General features: G+C 53.2%; 1 protein-coding gene across 1 annotated transcript; it reads left to right on the forward strand.

Moving 5' to 3' along the window:
* Window positions 1–7,853: 7,853 nt before the first annotated feature.
* On the forward strand, window positions 7,854–15,161 carry NEFH (neurofilament heavy chain; the record flags this gene model as incomplete). Its single annotated transcript, XM_082668041.1, has 4 exons — window positions 7,854–8,721; window positions 10,613–10,812; window positions 11,790–11,914; window positions 13,364–15,161. The coding sequence occupies 4 exons, from the start codon at window positions 7,854–7,856 to the stop codon at window positions 15,159–15,161; spliced, it is 2,991 nt and encodes a 996-aa protein (XP_082524167.1).
* Window positions 15,162–15,857: the final 696 nt, after the last annotated feature.

The raw sequence follows: 15,857 nt of genomic DNA on the forward strand, positions 1-15,857 counted from the left end.
CAGCCCTGCCCCCTCCAAAGCCACCGCCAGGAAACATTCTTGTGTCCTTCTCTCTGTGCCTCAAGTGTTTATATCCCCACCATATGTTCACCCACTGCACACATCCTGAGTGCCCCAGTACAAGGACCACTCCCTGCACTCATGGACTCATGGTCTAGGAAGGATGTGAAGACACAGGCACCAGGGACTCCAGCACATGCCATCACCTAGGTCCCAGGACAGGCACCTAGGTGATGAATGGGGTTCAAGGCAGCAGGAAGGACATGGAGGAGGAGGAAGTCTCGGACTGAAGAGATGAGGCGGGCCAGCATTCCCAGGAGAGGTCCAGTTGTGAGCAAAGACAGGGAGGTGGGACCGGGTGGCCATGTTCTAGAGCCAAGTTTTGTGCTTGGCAAGTGATTTAACCTCTCCAGGCCTCAATTTTTCTCACCAAAACTTCTTAAGAGTGGATGTGACACCTAAATGAGATAAGGTATGTAAAAGACTTAACAGCAGGGCTCAATCAGTGAACTTGGAAGGTTGGTCAAGGCCAGATCAACACAGGCAGTACTGCTGTAGGGACACTGGTTCAGGAGGTACATCCCCAGGCCCCTCCACCAGAGATTCTGACTCAGAGGTTATGGGCGGGCCAGGGGATTTGCTTTGGTGACCAGCATTGTGGCAGAATGTTTTAAATTTTTAAATAAAAAGCACATTTTCTCCACTAACTGTCCCTGAGAGAGCAAAGACCTCAAGGTTAGCTCTGTCTCCTCCTTCCTTCACCACTAACCTCCCCAGAAGCCAGAAGGCGGTTCAGATGCCCAGCAGAGTTTTTACCGGCGTGTGTGACCGAGTGCCCGGTCCAGGTCTGCTATGGGCTCCCACAGTCTTCCGTCCACCCATCCGTGGCAGGCGCCTGGCTCAGGGCCGAGGAAGAGGTTTTAGAAACCTACCTGGCATGTCTCCTCGCTGCTGCCGTTTGCTACTTTTGGGTGGTGCCAGGCTGCTGCCAGGCCCTGTGTGTCCTCATGCAGACTGACTTCAAAGGGATGGGCCAGGATGTGGCTGCCCCTCAGCAAAGCAAGCTTCATGTCCCCAGAGCCCTGGCTGTGCCCATTTGTAGGGGCCTCTTTTAAGGCCCAGTAATGCCTCATCTACCTGCCAACACCAACCATCAGAAATGAACTTTTATCCAACTGATAGTTCTCCCCCTAAGCCTCAACACCCCAATTTAAACTCATTGGCATAGAATCTTTCTCAAATGTCCTATGGACAGCCTTCTCCTCCAGAATAAAGAGATGAAGCAACACGGAAATGTTTTTTTCTGAGAGCCGTTGTGGATCCCAGGAAGTGCAGGTGGCCCTGCTGTGAGCCACAGCCCCACCACCACCTTGCTCAGTGACCTTGGCAGGTCACTTTCTCTGACTTAGACGTCCTACTCTGTATTGGGGGATGACCCTGCGGACCTAGGGCAGTTGTTGCAGACACCACATACATAGGGGGCCAGCACACAGCAGGCAAGTGCTCAGCACACAGAGGTTGCCAAAATTGTTTTCTTGATGACTCAAGATCTACACTGTGAACATTAATCATGGTTCCATGACTGCTGTCTAGTTATCTGTCTCCTCAGGGTAGGCCATCCAGAAAGCTGCCAGCTGTCATTTCAACTTCCTGACCATACTGCCTTGGGGGCCTCCTTCCCCAAGACAATGCCAGTTCTCAACCCCCCTTGCTTCCATCAAGAGGCTGGAAGGAACTCCCAGAGCAAAGCTCCAGCCAGTGTGATGGGACCAGGAAAGTGCTGGGTCCAGTTCTAAAGCAGTGGTCCTGTGGGAACCTAGCTGGGCCTTCCTATGAATGTGAGAGGTGATAGCACAGTCTTGTAGTTGAGCATACTTGCTGTCGAGCCCATCAGACCTGGGTTTGAATCCCACCTTCACCACTTACTAGCTGTGACCTGGGGCAAGTTTCCCAACCTCTCCGAACCTCCATTTCCCAAACCATGAAGTGGGGATAGTAACCGTCTCTATTTCATAGGGTTGCTGGAATGAGAGAGGCCAGGTGTAAAAGAGGCCAGGTGTAAAAGCAGAGGTACCTCACAACTATACTCCAATAAAAATTAAGTTAAAAAAAAAAAAAGAGGGCTTCCCTGGTGGCACGGTGGTTGAGAGTCCGCCTGCCGATGCAGGGGACACCAGTTTGTGCCCCGGTCCGGGAAGATCCCACATGCCACGGAGCGGCTGGGCCTGTGAGCCATGGCCGCTGAGCCTGCGCGTCCGGAGCCTGTGCTCTGCAACGGGAGAGGCCACAATAGTGAGAGGCCCGCGTACCGCAAAAAAAAAAAAAAAAAAAAGAAAAAGAAAAATAAAAAAGAAATAAACAAAACCAAAAAAAAAAGAAAAACTTGCATAATGAAATTATGATGAAATGGACATTTTTGCACGTATGTAAAATTTCAGTTGATGTGTCATACTCAACTGAAATAATGATGAACATGTTTTGAAATAATGATGAATGAACATGACTGGTTCAAAGCTTTAAAGAAAATATTTGATGATCCCTGCAAAAATGTCAAACCATGCAATAATGCTTTTTTTATGAAATCATGTTAGTTAAAGCACAACTATTTGATTTCCATTACTGAAGCAAATAAAATGCATCCAAAAAAAAAAGCAGAGGTACCTCTTCCCCTCCTTAGCTGAGAGCCTTGAGTCCTATTACTGCTTAGCCTCTTGCACTAGATAACAAGAATAAAACAGCCCTAGAGCGCGTGTAACTCCGAATGCCTCATCCAGTTGCTAGAACTTTTTCCTTAGGGAAAACGAATGAACCGTCTCACCCTCAGACTCGGGAACCACAGCCGGAGAATCATTCATCCATAATTGCTCGCAAAGGGAGCCAGGGCGGGAGACATGGGGCGGATCTGTAAATCCACCCACCAGCTCCTGACCTTTGTGGCAGAATTCAGCTTCCCACACGGTGTCATCCCAGGGCGGCAGACAGATGGGTGGGCAGGCAGACCTGCTGCAGGCTTTCATCAGCTTTGGGCCAGTCCCCTTGTGGTTACAACTATGGGCGGATACTAGGAGGGGGAGGCTTATGCAAAACTGCACGTAGTTCAGTTTTTGCTGTCTGTTTCATAAAGGGAGTAGGGGGAGGGAGGCTGCCTCCCCTTTACTATAAATCAAGGCCTGCAAAAATAGGACAACTCTAAGGAGCGGGAGGAGGAAGAGGGGAGGAGGAAAGGGATAAGGAGGACAGAGAAACTGGGGGTGGGGGAGAGATGGAAGAACGTGATAGAAGAAGGAACAGAGAGAAGGGAAGCAGAGAGAGTATGTGAGGCATGATGAGCACCAAAGAGAGATAAGGAGAAAGAGAAATGCTTGGCACTTCACAAATACATAAAAGTAATTGAGGAACTCAAAAAGGAAAAGGTATTACTGAGGTGAGTTTGCAAGCAATGCAGTGGGCAGGGCTTGAGCCCCAGCAAAGGTGACCGCGCGCAGCTCAGGCTGGCTGGGGGGCTCCAAGCCTGCGGCAGCCACGCTCCAAGGGCTGAGCCGGCCTGGAGCTGTCCAGATGCCTGGTGCTGAAATGACCAGGTGCTCACCAGCTTCTCAGGCAGGACTGCTCAGGTATTCGACTACTTGTTAAACACCTACTGTTTGCCAGCCATTGTTCCAAGGGCTGAGGAAAGCTGTACTGAATAAGACAGGCAAAAGTCTCTGTCCTTATGAAGCTTAAATTGTATGGGAGGAGACAAGATAGTAGAATTTTCCATGTTAGAAAAGGTCAAGTTCTATGGAAAGGAGGAAGAGAATGAGTTTAGCAAATGCACCCCCAAACAGTGGTCACAGAGAGGTGACACAGTGGTGCAGGATGCCCAGGGGGGAGTGAGCCCCCACGTAAAGGATGTGCTGACATTTGGTCACAGGTCACAGAGGCTCTCAGCTGGGCGATCTGTCAGGGGCCAGACCCCAATTCCAGCCAGCTGCCTGTTCTCTCTCTGGGGGCCTCTCATTCCTCCAACCTCAGGCCATCTGGGCCCCGACTGTGCCTGAGAAATGGATTTCCACCCACAGTGTACAGCACCAGCTTAAACTTGGATGATTTGAGACCCTGTCACTGGGTCAACTCGGGCAACTCACTACCTTACTCTGGCCTTCATTTACTCATCTATAATAGGGACAGCGATCCTTGCCTAGTGATCCTTGCCAAGTTTGAGGAGGTACCAAGGAGAAAGTGGTGGCCGAGTTCTCTCTGCTGTACACATGGGGGGATTCCCCCTCACTAGGGTCTCATTCTTCAGAGTCCCCACTGCTCACCACAGGGTCTAATCCTGTAGACACTGAATGAATGAAGTAAGTGGCAGCAATGCTTGGCTGATATTCACCGAGGGCTGTACTGCTTTACCCTTCACACTGCAGCCCTGTTCCTGAAGAACACTAACCTTGGGGGTACGCAGGAGCCCAGATGGCAGCCCAGGGGGAACAGGGGCTGAAGCCCATGTCTGAGTGGGTTCTGCAGTGAGGGCCGATGTGGGCGACACTTGGGGACAAGAAGGGCCTGTGGTCTAATAAGTTTGGGGAAGTCGGCACCTCTGGGAGATTCCCAATGCTCATCACCACGTCCAGGCTCCAAGGGTTGCCCCAAGAGCCCTGTTTAACTCCTTTAACTGTGAAATTCTTCTTTTCCTCTCCTTTTTGGGGAACACTTATCACCATCCTCAAGAAGTTGCCCTGGGAAATGCTGCACTGGGATTTGGGAAGGACTTGAGAACCCTTGTCCCAGGGAGGCAATTTTAGAGGTTTATGGGGTTCTGAACCTCCGTGTTTTGTGTGTGCCTATCACATAGCAGGCACTCAGTAAACATGTGAAGAATGGATGAATGAATGAATGAATGAATATGTTGTTCTACTCACTTTCAAATGGTAAGAATTGAGGGCAGGAAGATGAAAGTGATTTGAGACTCAAGGACTCAGGGCAGGATCATTTTTAGTCCCCTCTAGACCATAAGTTTGGCTGGAGAACTGATGGAATTTATTCATCCATCCATTCATTCACCCAATGACAACTCGGAGTGGTAAGTGTGATGTGGTGGATTAGCACTGGGGACCATGGAGGGGATAACTGACTACATGTAGGGGTAAAATGGATGGCTTCCTGGAGGTGAGCCTGAAGGGCCCTTTGGGGGGCACTGACCCCAGGACTCCCACCCTCATGTCATTTTCCCCAGCCACATGAATCATGCTTGGGACTTCTTGCTTAGAATCTCATGTTTGTGGCCCCCCAGGCTTGGCAGAATCCATCTTGGCCCCTCCCCTCTTTTACCCAGCCTCTGCTACCACTCTCCCTTGCTGTCAGCTGCTTGTCAGCCTCCCCACACCCAGAGGATGCATCTGCATTATGCAGATGACTGAAAAGACCCAAAGGAACTGGGCTCTAATGGCAAGATTCCAAGCAGAATGACAAGTAATGGGGAGCCATGTGAGAGCATGGGAGTCCTCTTGAGCCCCCCAAATGCCATTCTCAGAAGCCTCAGACCAGACACTCACCTCCATCCTCCACCAACTGCAAAGGTGCCCTTCTGCCCCCTGCAAACTGGAGCATGGCTGGATCTTTAAACAGGGGAAAAATGCTTCATCATGTTCTGCTTCTCCATGCAAAACCAGAAACTCCCTTCCCCCTCCCTCCTCCTCCCCAGCGCACTCTCCTCCCTGTAAAACGTGGTTAAAGGGACAGCGCCATCACTTCCCCATCTCTGAGGGTCTGCTTAGAACCAGGGGTCTGGGAGTGAGGTGGAGGGCAAAGAGAAAAGAACTGGCATAGGTCTTTCCTAGGGTATTTTTCTGTCCCCATCCTGGGGATCCTACAGAATGAAAACCATGTTAAACTGGAAATGTAGTGGGGTTTGGGTTAACTGCCTGAGGGAGGCTCAGGTCTGGGAGGGGAGTCTACACTGACTCCCCAGGAGGTCTCAAGGTTCCCTCCTGGCATCTGGCATCTAGGGGTGTCCCTTCAGCTCCCAATGGAGAGGCAAGACAGCCCAGGTGTGTATGTGGGAGAACGTCACAGAAAACAGGGGACCGGATCCCTAGCAGAAGGTCAAGGGGCTGGGTTTCTGGCTGCCGGTGTTTCTCCACTGGATCATTCACCCATCCCTCCTCAGCTCCCTATCTGCATAACACAGGGATCAGGCAAGGGGGAGATAGCATTCCTCCGTCCCATCCCTCCAGGGAAAGGCAGAGGCTAATTAACCCCTTCCTCCCCAACAATGAGCAGTAGGCCCTGTCCCTGGTGCTGAAGCACCAGCCGCAGCGCCGCCCCCACTCCCAAGGCACTTGACAGGAGCCAAACCCAAGAAAAAGCCAAATAACCACCAGCTGTTGCAGGGCCCTCCAAATACCAGGGTCCTCTTTTCTACGTGAATTAGGGTTTATGGGGGTGAGGGACTCTGGTACCCTGAAAGCATCCCATCACTTCTCTGGGGGGGAGAAGGGAAATCTATCATGGCACCCACTTGTCTGTTGTGGGTGTTGGGGAGAGACTACAAGTTGAAGCTGAGGAGATGGGGAGGGGAGAGGAACAAAGATGGACTTCCTAGTTGTGGGAAAGTGGCTGCTATATCCACGGGCAGTAGGAGGTTCTCCTCCCCCAATTCTGCCAGAGATCCCCCAAGTCAGAAGCTGCTGGGGGAGCAGGGGGTCTCAAGTTGCAGCCTGACCCAGGGCAAGGTCCTTTCTCTGTAAAGATGGGAAAACCAAGTGGGGGGGATGGGGGACAACTTGTCCAAGGTCATTTGCCAGCAACTGTGGAGCTGACCTCAGTGTGCAGACCCTGGCCTGAGTGACTCCTAGCCCTCCTGTCACTTCCCCAACTCCCCACAGGCATCAACTCTCCCAGCTTCATGCCAAATTCCCCGCAGCACGCCCACTCTTGGTTCTCTGACCCTCACACACCCTGCCTTTACAGGGGACCCTCTGCCACTTCACTGAGGGCCCTCCTTGCTGGGGCCGGTTGTAGGGTCTCCTGCCTCCTATCCTGCGGAGACCACTGTGTTCCCCAATCCAGGCTTCCCTTCTCCATCCTCTGCAGTGTCTCCCACACGCCCAATTCAGGGCAGCCTTGTCGCCCTCCCCAACTCCAGGTCCTCCCCCTCTATTCCGGAGCCGGCTGCAAAGTTCCTTGAGCCCTCTCCTGGTGGCCCCTCTAGCTACTAGGGGAACAGTGTACCTCCACTCAGGGGTTTTCTACCTCTACCCTCTGTAGTGCCCACTATGCTTCCATTCAGGATTACTTTTCTCCCTCCCCTATTCCGGGCCGGCTGCAGACACTCTGCATCCCCTATCCTGAAGGTCTAACTATGAGGAAAAACCTGTGCTCCCTCTCATTCGGGGGTCCTCTCATCCTACCGAGTTTTCTATCGCTCCATCCCGAAGGCATCCTGCCCCTATTCCCATCAGGTCTCCTTGCCCTCCCCCCATTTCAGGCTCCTTCTTTAATTCCGAACATAGTAGCAGGGTCTCCCGACACGCACCAGGGGGCTCCCCTTCGGTCCACTCCGGGAGTCCTCTACCGCCTGACTGCTTCGGGGGTGCTTCTCTGACGCTGCGTCGTCGATTCCCCTCCACTCCTTGGTTTCCCTGCCCCGCCCCTCTCACTGCGGCGGAGCCAGCCGGCCCCGGGCCGCTGGGGGAGGAGGCGGAGAGGGCGGGGCCCTCCTCCCCTGCTCACCCCCCCAGCAACTGCTGAGGGGCTGGACCCCGCCGGGCTGCTATAAAAGGGCCGGCCGGCCGGGTGCTACCGCAGTGCCGCCCGCCCCGTCCCGGCCTCGGGTTCCCACTCCGCCGGCAGCCGCACCTGCTCCGGCCAAGATGAGCTTCAGCGGCGCTGAGGCGCTGCTGGGCGCCTTCGCGCCGCTCCACGGAGGCGGCAGTCTGCACTACGGGCTGACTCGCAAGGGCGGCGCGCGCTCTGCAGCCGGCTCCTCCAGCGGCTTCCACTCATGGGCGCGGACGTCCGTGAGCTCCGTGTCGGCCTCGCCGAGCCGCTTCCGCGGCGCGGGAGCCGCCTCCAGCACCGACTCGCTAGACACGCTGAGCAACGGACCGGAGGGCTGCGTGGTGGCGGCGGCGGCGGCGCGCAGCGAGAAGGAACAGCTGCAGGCGCTGAATGACCGCTTCGCGGGCTACATCGACAAGGTGCGGCAGCTCGAGGCACATAACCGCAGCCTGGAGGGAGAGGCGGCGGCGCTGCGGCAGCAGCAGGCGGGCCGCGCCGCCATGGGCGAGCTATACGAGCGCGAGGTGCGCGAGATGCGCGGCGCTGTGCTGCGCTTGGGCGCGGCCCGCGGCCAGCTGCGCCTGGAGCAAGAGCACCTGCTGGAGGACATCGCGCACGTGCGCCAGCGCCTAGACGACGAGGCCCGGCAGCGCGAGGAGGCTGAGGCGGCGGCGCGCGCACTTGCGCGCTTTGCGCAGGAGGCCGAAGCGGCGCGCGTCGAGCTGCAGAAGAAAGCTCAGGCCCTGCAGGAAGAGTGCGGCTACCTGCGGCGTCACCACCAGCAGGAGGTGGGCGAGTTGCTCGGCCAGATCCAGGGCAGCAGCGCCGCGCAGACTCAGGCGCAGGCCGAGGCGCGCGACGCCCTCAAATGCGACGTGACGTCGGCACTGCGCGAGATCCGCGCGCAGCTGGAAGGCCACGCAGTGCAGAGCACGCTACAGTCCGAGGAGTGGTTCCGAGGTTCGCAGGCGAGCGGGGACAGGGAGGATGGGGCGCCCTCTGTTGGTCGGTCAGTGAGGGGAAGGGTGGCGTGACAGGGTGCTGGTGGACTCTGCATAGAGGTGGCTGGACTGGATGGTGCGCTGCTCAGCTTCCTCCTGCAGAGTGAATGCCCCTTAGTTAAAAAACAGTTTTACTCTGGGTCTCTTGTGGAACACCCCCCTTCCCCGCAACTCTAGGTTCTCCTTTGGCCTTCTCCAGGGTCCTTATATCTGTCCTTCAACTCTGGGTCCTCTCTGCTCCTTCTCCCGAGTTTTGGTAACCCCACTATGAGGCCCCTTTTCATCAGGTTCCCTCTACTGCTCCAGAGCGGTGCCGGCTTCTAGTCGCTGGGGCGCTCTTTGCCCTTCAAAGTAACATGGCTTCCCTGTCCAATGCTGCCCACCCCCTTTCTTGCACACTGCAGGGAACCCTATTCAGACACCTATCGGGCTCCTCCCCACTACAGTTGGGGAGGGTGGGTCATTCTCACATTCTTTCTCCCCAGGGGGACCACCATTACAACCAATTGGTGCCTGAAGCTGAAGTGGCTTGTGGGCCCTTTAATGTCCTTGCTCCCCTTTAGAAAAGCCGGGAGCCTCCCAAACCCATCTCCCTCCCCCAACTCCGTGCCACCCCGAGTCAGCTAGGTTGCAGCTGCAGCAGCTGTGAAGCTGTGCGCAGCACCTGCAGGGTGACTTTGACCAACACTTGCCCTCTCTGGTTTTCATTTCTTTTGGGGTTGAAAGGGGGGTCGACCAACTGGGCTTCTTACCCTGGGGAGCTCCATGAGCCTTCCTGAAACTGTCTGTAAAACTTCTGCATTGTTCTTGGGAGAGGGTACGAGGCTTCAGTGATTTTCAGACAGGTCTGTGATCCACAGTGCGTAAGAATCCTCACCCACTTGGATGGTTTCTAAGTCTTTGCCAGTACTAGCAGAGAAAAACCAGAAAAGCTGGGATTTTGATGCATTGCTTTTCCAGTTCCTTCCTCTCCTCTGCAGTGGCAGAACCATCCCCTCCCCCATCTCTGCAGCAAGGCTCCTCCCAAAGCAAACCTCTCTGCTCTCTTGGGCGTTGCCCTTCATCCATCTCAGGACTTCTGGACCACCCAGCTGGCATCCCTTCTTCCTCCCCCACTCCCAAGACTCAGGTCCTGAATGTCATTATCTCAGGATTCAGGATGTCCACATTCAGGAGGTTCAGACTAGCCTCCAGACCCCCACTGGTCCCTGAAAAGTCTTCTGGGAACCTGCAGCCCATTGCTCACAGGGGCCAGGGTGTGGCTGCCATTGGCACAGGGGCTCCTGTGCTAGAGAATGCACAACAAGGGGGAGGAAGGGACAGAGGAGCTGGCACGCAGGCCCCAGGCTCTGCAGTGACCTTGGTCTCTGCAAAGCAGAAACCTGCAAGGAAGGGGCTATGGCTACATGGTGGCTCACGGCGCCCTCATGCCTCTAAAGGTCACAGACTCATTAACTTGTTCAACCACAAGCTCAGAGTTAAGTCCCATGGGTCAGGTTTCACATATGACCCTCAGCACTGCCAGCCTTTGCTGGGGAGCTGAACCAGGAGGACCAGAAATGTGGGCTTCTTTTGCCCTGCAGAGTTTCCAGATCCTGAGTTTGGGGAGACAGTGTGATCTTTAGAGCCAGATAGACACTAGATCTGAATCCCAGCTCTGCTGCTCAAACTGGCCTACCGGCCTTGGGCAGTGGTCATTTGCCTATCACAAAGGATACGGTGAGTTAAACATCCAAGATGGCACCGGCACTCAGAAGGTCCTCAACCCATGTGTGTCACCTTCCAGATCTGGGCAGTAGAATCCAAATCCAGTTGTGTCTAACCCTGTGCCCTACTCCCTTCTCTCCCAGTGAGACTGGACCGACTGTCAGAGGCAGCCAAGGTGAACACAGACGCCATGCGCTTGGCACAGGAGGAGATAACTGAGTACCGGCGGCAGCTGCAGGCCAGGACCACAGAGCTGGAGGCGCTCAAAAGCACCAAGGACTCACTGGAGAGGCAGCGCTCTGAGCTGGAGGACCGTCATCAGGCTGACATCGCATCCTACCAGGTGGGCAGGGGTGGGGCAGAGAGCCAGATTGTCTCACCTGGTTGGGTGACCCTGGACAAGTCATTGCCCCTCTCTGAGTGGGGTCATCGTAGTTAAGACCATGGGCCTTGGAGTCAGACATACCAGGGGTACCAGTATGTCTTTCTAGCCGTGTGACCCCAGGAAAGTGTCTGCCTCTCTGACTCTGAATTCCCTCAATGCAATGGGGAAAAAAAAAGCCTCCTTTGCAGAGCTATGAAGCTTAAAGAGAGAGACGAACTTTTCACGTGAGGAGTGAGTGTGCTCAGCAGGGTCTTGGTCATAGTGGGCATTCAGTAAACAATAACCAGTGTCTATGAGTGAGGGTAGCCTGGGGAAGGCCTTGGCAGATACCTCCCGTTAAAGACAACCACCAAAAGAAAATATCGCTTTTAAAGAGCTTATTATGCAAGTAATATATGGTGACTGTAGAAAAAGGAGGCAATAAAAATCAGCCATACTGATTCACTCCAAGCAGTGGCTAAGTGGCCTTGGGGTCAGGGGAGAAGCTTCAGCTCGTATTGAGTGTGCTTCTGTGTATTGTCTCGGTTAACAGATGCCTCCCAAGCCTGTACTGTGTGGCAGGCACTTTGGAGCACTGGGGAAACGATAGGGAGCCAAAGCAGACAAGGCCGTGTTCCCACTGAGCCCTTTCTAAGCTTAAGATCTGTAAAAATTCACCCATCATCCCACTGACCTGTGATGACCATTGTTGGTGTCTGGTGTGTTTCGTTCCAGACCACTCCCCAGGCTGAGGTTATACACACAGCAGGAGTTTTGTGCCAGGTGGCTTTCACATCCATGAATGAGATCCGTAGCTTTCACCGGGTGGGGGTTGGCCCCAGCACGCCTGGCTGAACAGGACTACGTTGGGTTTGCGTAGCCCGCCCCAGCTCCTCCGGTGCTGAGGGCCAGAATGCTGACTGGCGCGTGACATGTATGTGACTTCTCCTCCCCAGGAAGCCATCCAGCAGCTGGATGCTGAGCTCAGGAACACCAAGTGGGAGATGGCAGCCCAGCTCCGAGAGTACCAGGACCTGCTCAATGTCAAGATGGCTCTGGATATTGAGATTGCTGCTTACAGGTGAGGGGCCAGGGGGCCTTTGGGTGGTGCTTCTTAGAAGGAGAAGCCTTGGATTTTAAGCCCCACAGTGAGGTAGCCTGCCAGTCTTAGAGACAAAAAAAAATTTTTTCTTTTCGTATTGCGGTGAAATGTATATAACAGAAAATTTACCATTTAACCATTTTTAAGTATACAGCTCAGGGGCATTAAAAATATTTACATTATTGTGCAATCATCACCATCATCTATGTCCAGACCGTTTTTCATCTTCCCAAACTGAAATTCAGTGCTCATTAAACAGTAACTCTCCACTCCCTTCCCTTCCCTCCCCCCAGCCCTGGCAACCACCATTCTACCTTTTGAGAGACAAATATATTGAGAGTGACTTAGTTTCATTCTGACAGTGATTCAGAGGGTTAAAGCTCCTCACCCTCTTCCCAAATCCAGCCAGCTAGAGGTTGGCTTGGAGGGAAAGGAGGTACTTCAGTTGTCAAGGGCCTTCACAACTCTACCTCTTAGAGATTCCTAGCTCTCTGAGCAGTTGTTTCCTGGAGAAATAAAATAGGGGTGATAATAACAGTACCCACGTCCTGGGATTGTTGGGAGGAGGTGCTAATCCTGTTCCTGAGCTAATCCAGGTAACACAGGTACCACTGGGCGGCCACAGAGAAAGCCCTCAGTAAAAAGTAGCCATGAGAAAGCCAAGAGACCTCCCAGCTTAGCAGTTTCCTGCTAAGGAACAGGGCTGACCCCGTGATCCCTGGGTGATTTGCATGCCTTTAAATTTGCAAAGCACTGGTCTGTATGCGTAACCCCTACACTTACTCTGAGGTAGGTATTGCCAGGTTTTTTTAATTTATTATTTCACTGAAACAACCCTCTGAGGTTAGGACTCTTAATGACCCTGTTTTTACCAATGAGGAGACTGAGGATGAAAGAGTTTGAGTGGCTTAGCTAAAGTCACACATCTAGTGAGTAGGAAAGAGTGGAAACTGCCCCCACCATGTTCCTAAAACCCAAAGGATGAGACTATAAGGTAACAGGAGACCCTTGAAATTCAAATGGGAACATTCTAAGACCTCTTAAACCCAGGTTTATACATGTGGAATTCCTTGCTCATATTCCCACCTTTATCTTGAATAACATTTTAGTTGAGGGACAATAAGTATAAATGTTGTTAATATAGGTGTTTTCTCTTGAGGTCCATTTTTCAGGAGAAAAAGTTTTATAAGTTGCAACCTTAGCTGCATTAAACAAGAGCCGTGCCATTAGGGTGTGGATTCTGGGTGGTCCCTGGGATGATCTGCTAAGTGACCTTCTCCAGTCTCAAAGTGCCCACCATTCACACCCCTTCCTCCACCAAAGTGCATATCACTGGATGCGGTGGACCTTCAGAGTAGCTCAGGAAGCCCCCTAACTTATTGATCGGCTCTGAGTTAATAGTAACGTGTTCCATTATCCATCCTGCAGAAAACTCCTGGAGGGTGAAGAGTGTCGGATTGGCTTTGGCCCGAGTCCTTTCTCCCTTCTAGAAGGACTCCCCAAAATCCCTGCCATATCCACTCATATAAAAGTCAAAAGCGAAGAGAAGATCAAGGTGGTAGAAAAGTCAGAGAAGGAAACTGTGATTGTGCAGGAACAGACAGAGGAGGTCCAGCTGACTGAGGAAGTGACTGAAGAAGAAGAGAAAGAGGCCAAAGAGGAGGAAGGGGGAGAAGAAGCAGCAAAATCTCCCCCAGCAGAAGAGGCCGCATCTCCAGAGAAAGAGGAGGCCAAGTCCCCAGTGAAGGAAGAAGGCAAGTCCCCAGAAAAGGCTGAGTCCCCTGTGAAAGAAGAAGCAAAATCGCCAGCTGAGGCCAAGTCTCCTGAGAAGGCCAAGTCCCCAGAAGGAGTGAAGTCTCCAGAGAAGGCCAAGTCCCCAGAGAAGGAAGAGGCCAAATCCCCAGAGAAGGCCAAATCCCCTGTGAAGGAAGAGGCCAAATCCCCAGAGAAGGCCAAGTCCCCAGTGAAGGAAGAGACCAAATCCCCAGAGAAGGCCAAGTCCCCAGAGAAGGAAGAGGCCAAATCCCCAGAGAAGGCCAAGTCCCCAGAGAAGGAAGAGGCCAAATCCCCAGAGAAGGCCAAGTCCCCAGAGAAGGAAGAGGCCAAATCCCCAGAGAAGGCCAAGTCCCCTGTGAAGGAAGAGGCCAAATCCCCAGAGAAGGCCAAGTCCCCTGTGAAGGAAGAGGCCAAATCCCCGGAGAAGGCCAAGTCCCCAGAGAAGGAAGAGGCCAAATCCCCAGAGAAGGCCAAGTCCCCAGAGAAGGAAGAGGCCAAATCCCCAGAGAAGGCCAAGTCCCCAGTGGAGGTGAAGTCCCCAGAGAAGGCCAAGTCCCCAGAGAAGGAAGAGGCCAAATCCCCAGAGAAGGCCAAATCCCCAGTGAAGGAAGAGGCCAAATCCCCAGAGAAGGCCAAGTCCCCAGAGAAGGCCAAGTCCCCAGTGAAGGAAGAGACCAAATCCCCAGAGAAGGCCAAGTCTCCCGTGAAGGAAGAAGCAAAGTCCCCGGAGAAGGCCAAAAGCCCTGTCAAGGAGGAGGCCAAATCCCCAGAGAAGGTCAAGTCTCCTGTGAAGGAGGTCCCAAAGAAGGAGGAGGCAAAGTCCCCCATGAAGGAGGAAGAGAAAGCCCAGGAGGTGAAAGCCAAAGAGCCCCCAAAGAAGACAGAGGAAGAGAAAGCTCCAGCCACACTGAAAACCGAGGAGAAGAAGGACAGCAAGAAAGATGAGGTGCCCAAGAAGGAGGCTCCAAAGCCCGAGGTCCAGGAGAAGAAGGACCCTGCTGTGGAAAAGCCCAAAGAACCCAAAGCTGAAGCCAAGAAGGAAGAGGCTGAAGATAAGAAAAAAGCAACCACCCCAGAGAAGGAGGCTGCTGCCAAGGTGAAGGAAGAAGCCAAACCCAAAGAGAAGACTGAGGTGGCCAAGAAGGAACCAGATGATGCCAAGGCCAAAGAACCCAGCAAAGCAGCAGAGAAAGAGCCGGAAAAGCCAAAGAAGGAAGAGACGCCAGCGGCACCTGAGAAAAAAGACGCCAAGGAGGGGAAGGCCACAGAGGCCAAGAAGCCTGAGGAGAAACCCAAAGCAGAGGCCCAAGCCAAGGAGCCCAGCAAGGAGGCCTCCACACCAGGCAAAGCCAAGGCAGAAAAGGCTGAGAAATCCTCTAGCACAGACCAGAAAGACAGCAGGCCTCCAGAGAAGGCCACAGAAGACAAGGCCACCAAGGGAGAGAAGTAAGGCAGGGAGAGAGGAACATCCAGAGCAGCCAAAGAAACTCAGGAGGGTCTGGGAGCTCAAGGGTCGGTGTAACCAATTTTCATTTTTTCTCCCTTTTCTTTAAGAAGAAACTTTGCTTAGACTATGGGCCCTCCTTCACCAAACAGGAATTTCTTTTAGCAATGTGTTAGCAAGAGAGGGTCCTTCCAAACCCCGGCCCCACGCCCCAAACCCTCCCTAGGCGATGGACAATTATGTTATGATAGCTTATGTAGCCGAATGTGATATATGCAGAATGCCACATGTAAACACTTGACTATAAAAACTGCCCCCTCCTCTCCAAATAAGTGCATTTATTTCCTGTATGTGCAACTGACAGATGACCGCAATAATGAATGAGCAGTTAGAAACACATTATGCTTGAGATGTCTTAACCTATTCCTGAATGCCTTCTGTTTTCCAAAGGAGTGGTCGAGCCCTTGCCCAAAGCTCTCTGTCCTGGAAGAGCTGGATCAGGTGGGGCTGGGCGCTGGCCACTGAACCATGCCAGGGCGCACTTTTCCACTGGAGTCCACTTTCAATTGCTTCTGTGCAATAAAACCAAGTGCTTATAAAATGAAAATGCTGCTGTTGTTATTTATTCTTTTCCCGTGGGCAGGCTGGGGGATGGGCGAGGGAGGTCTTGATCTCACTCTTAAGAATGCACAGGACTGAATG

This window comes from Grampus griseus, assembly GCF_964374135.1.
Source record: "Grampus griseus genome assembly, chromosome: 12".
Classification (NCBI taxonomy): domain Eukaryota; kingdom Metazoa; phylum Chordata; class Mammalia; order Artiodactyla; family Delphinidae; genus Grampus; species Grampus griseus.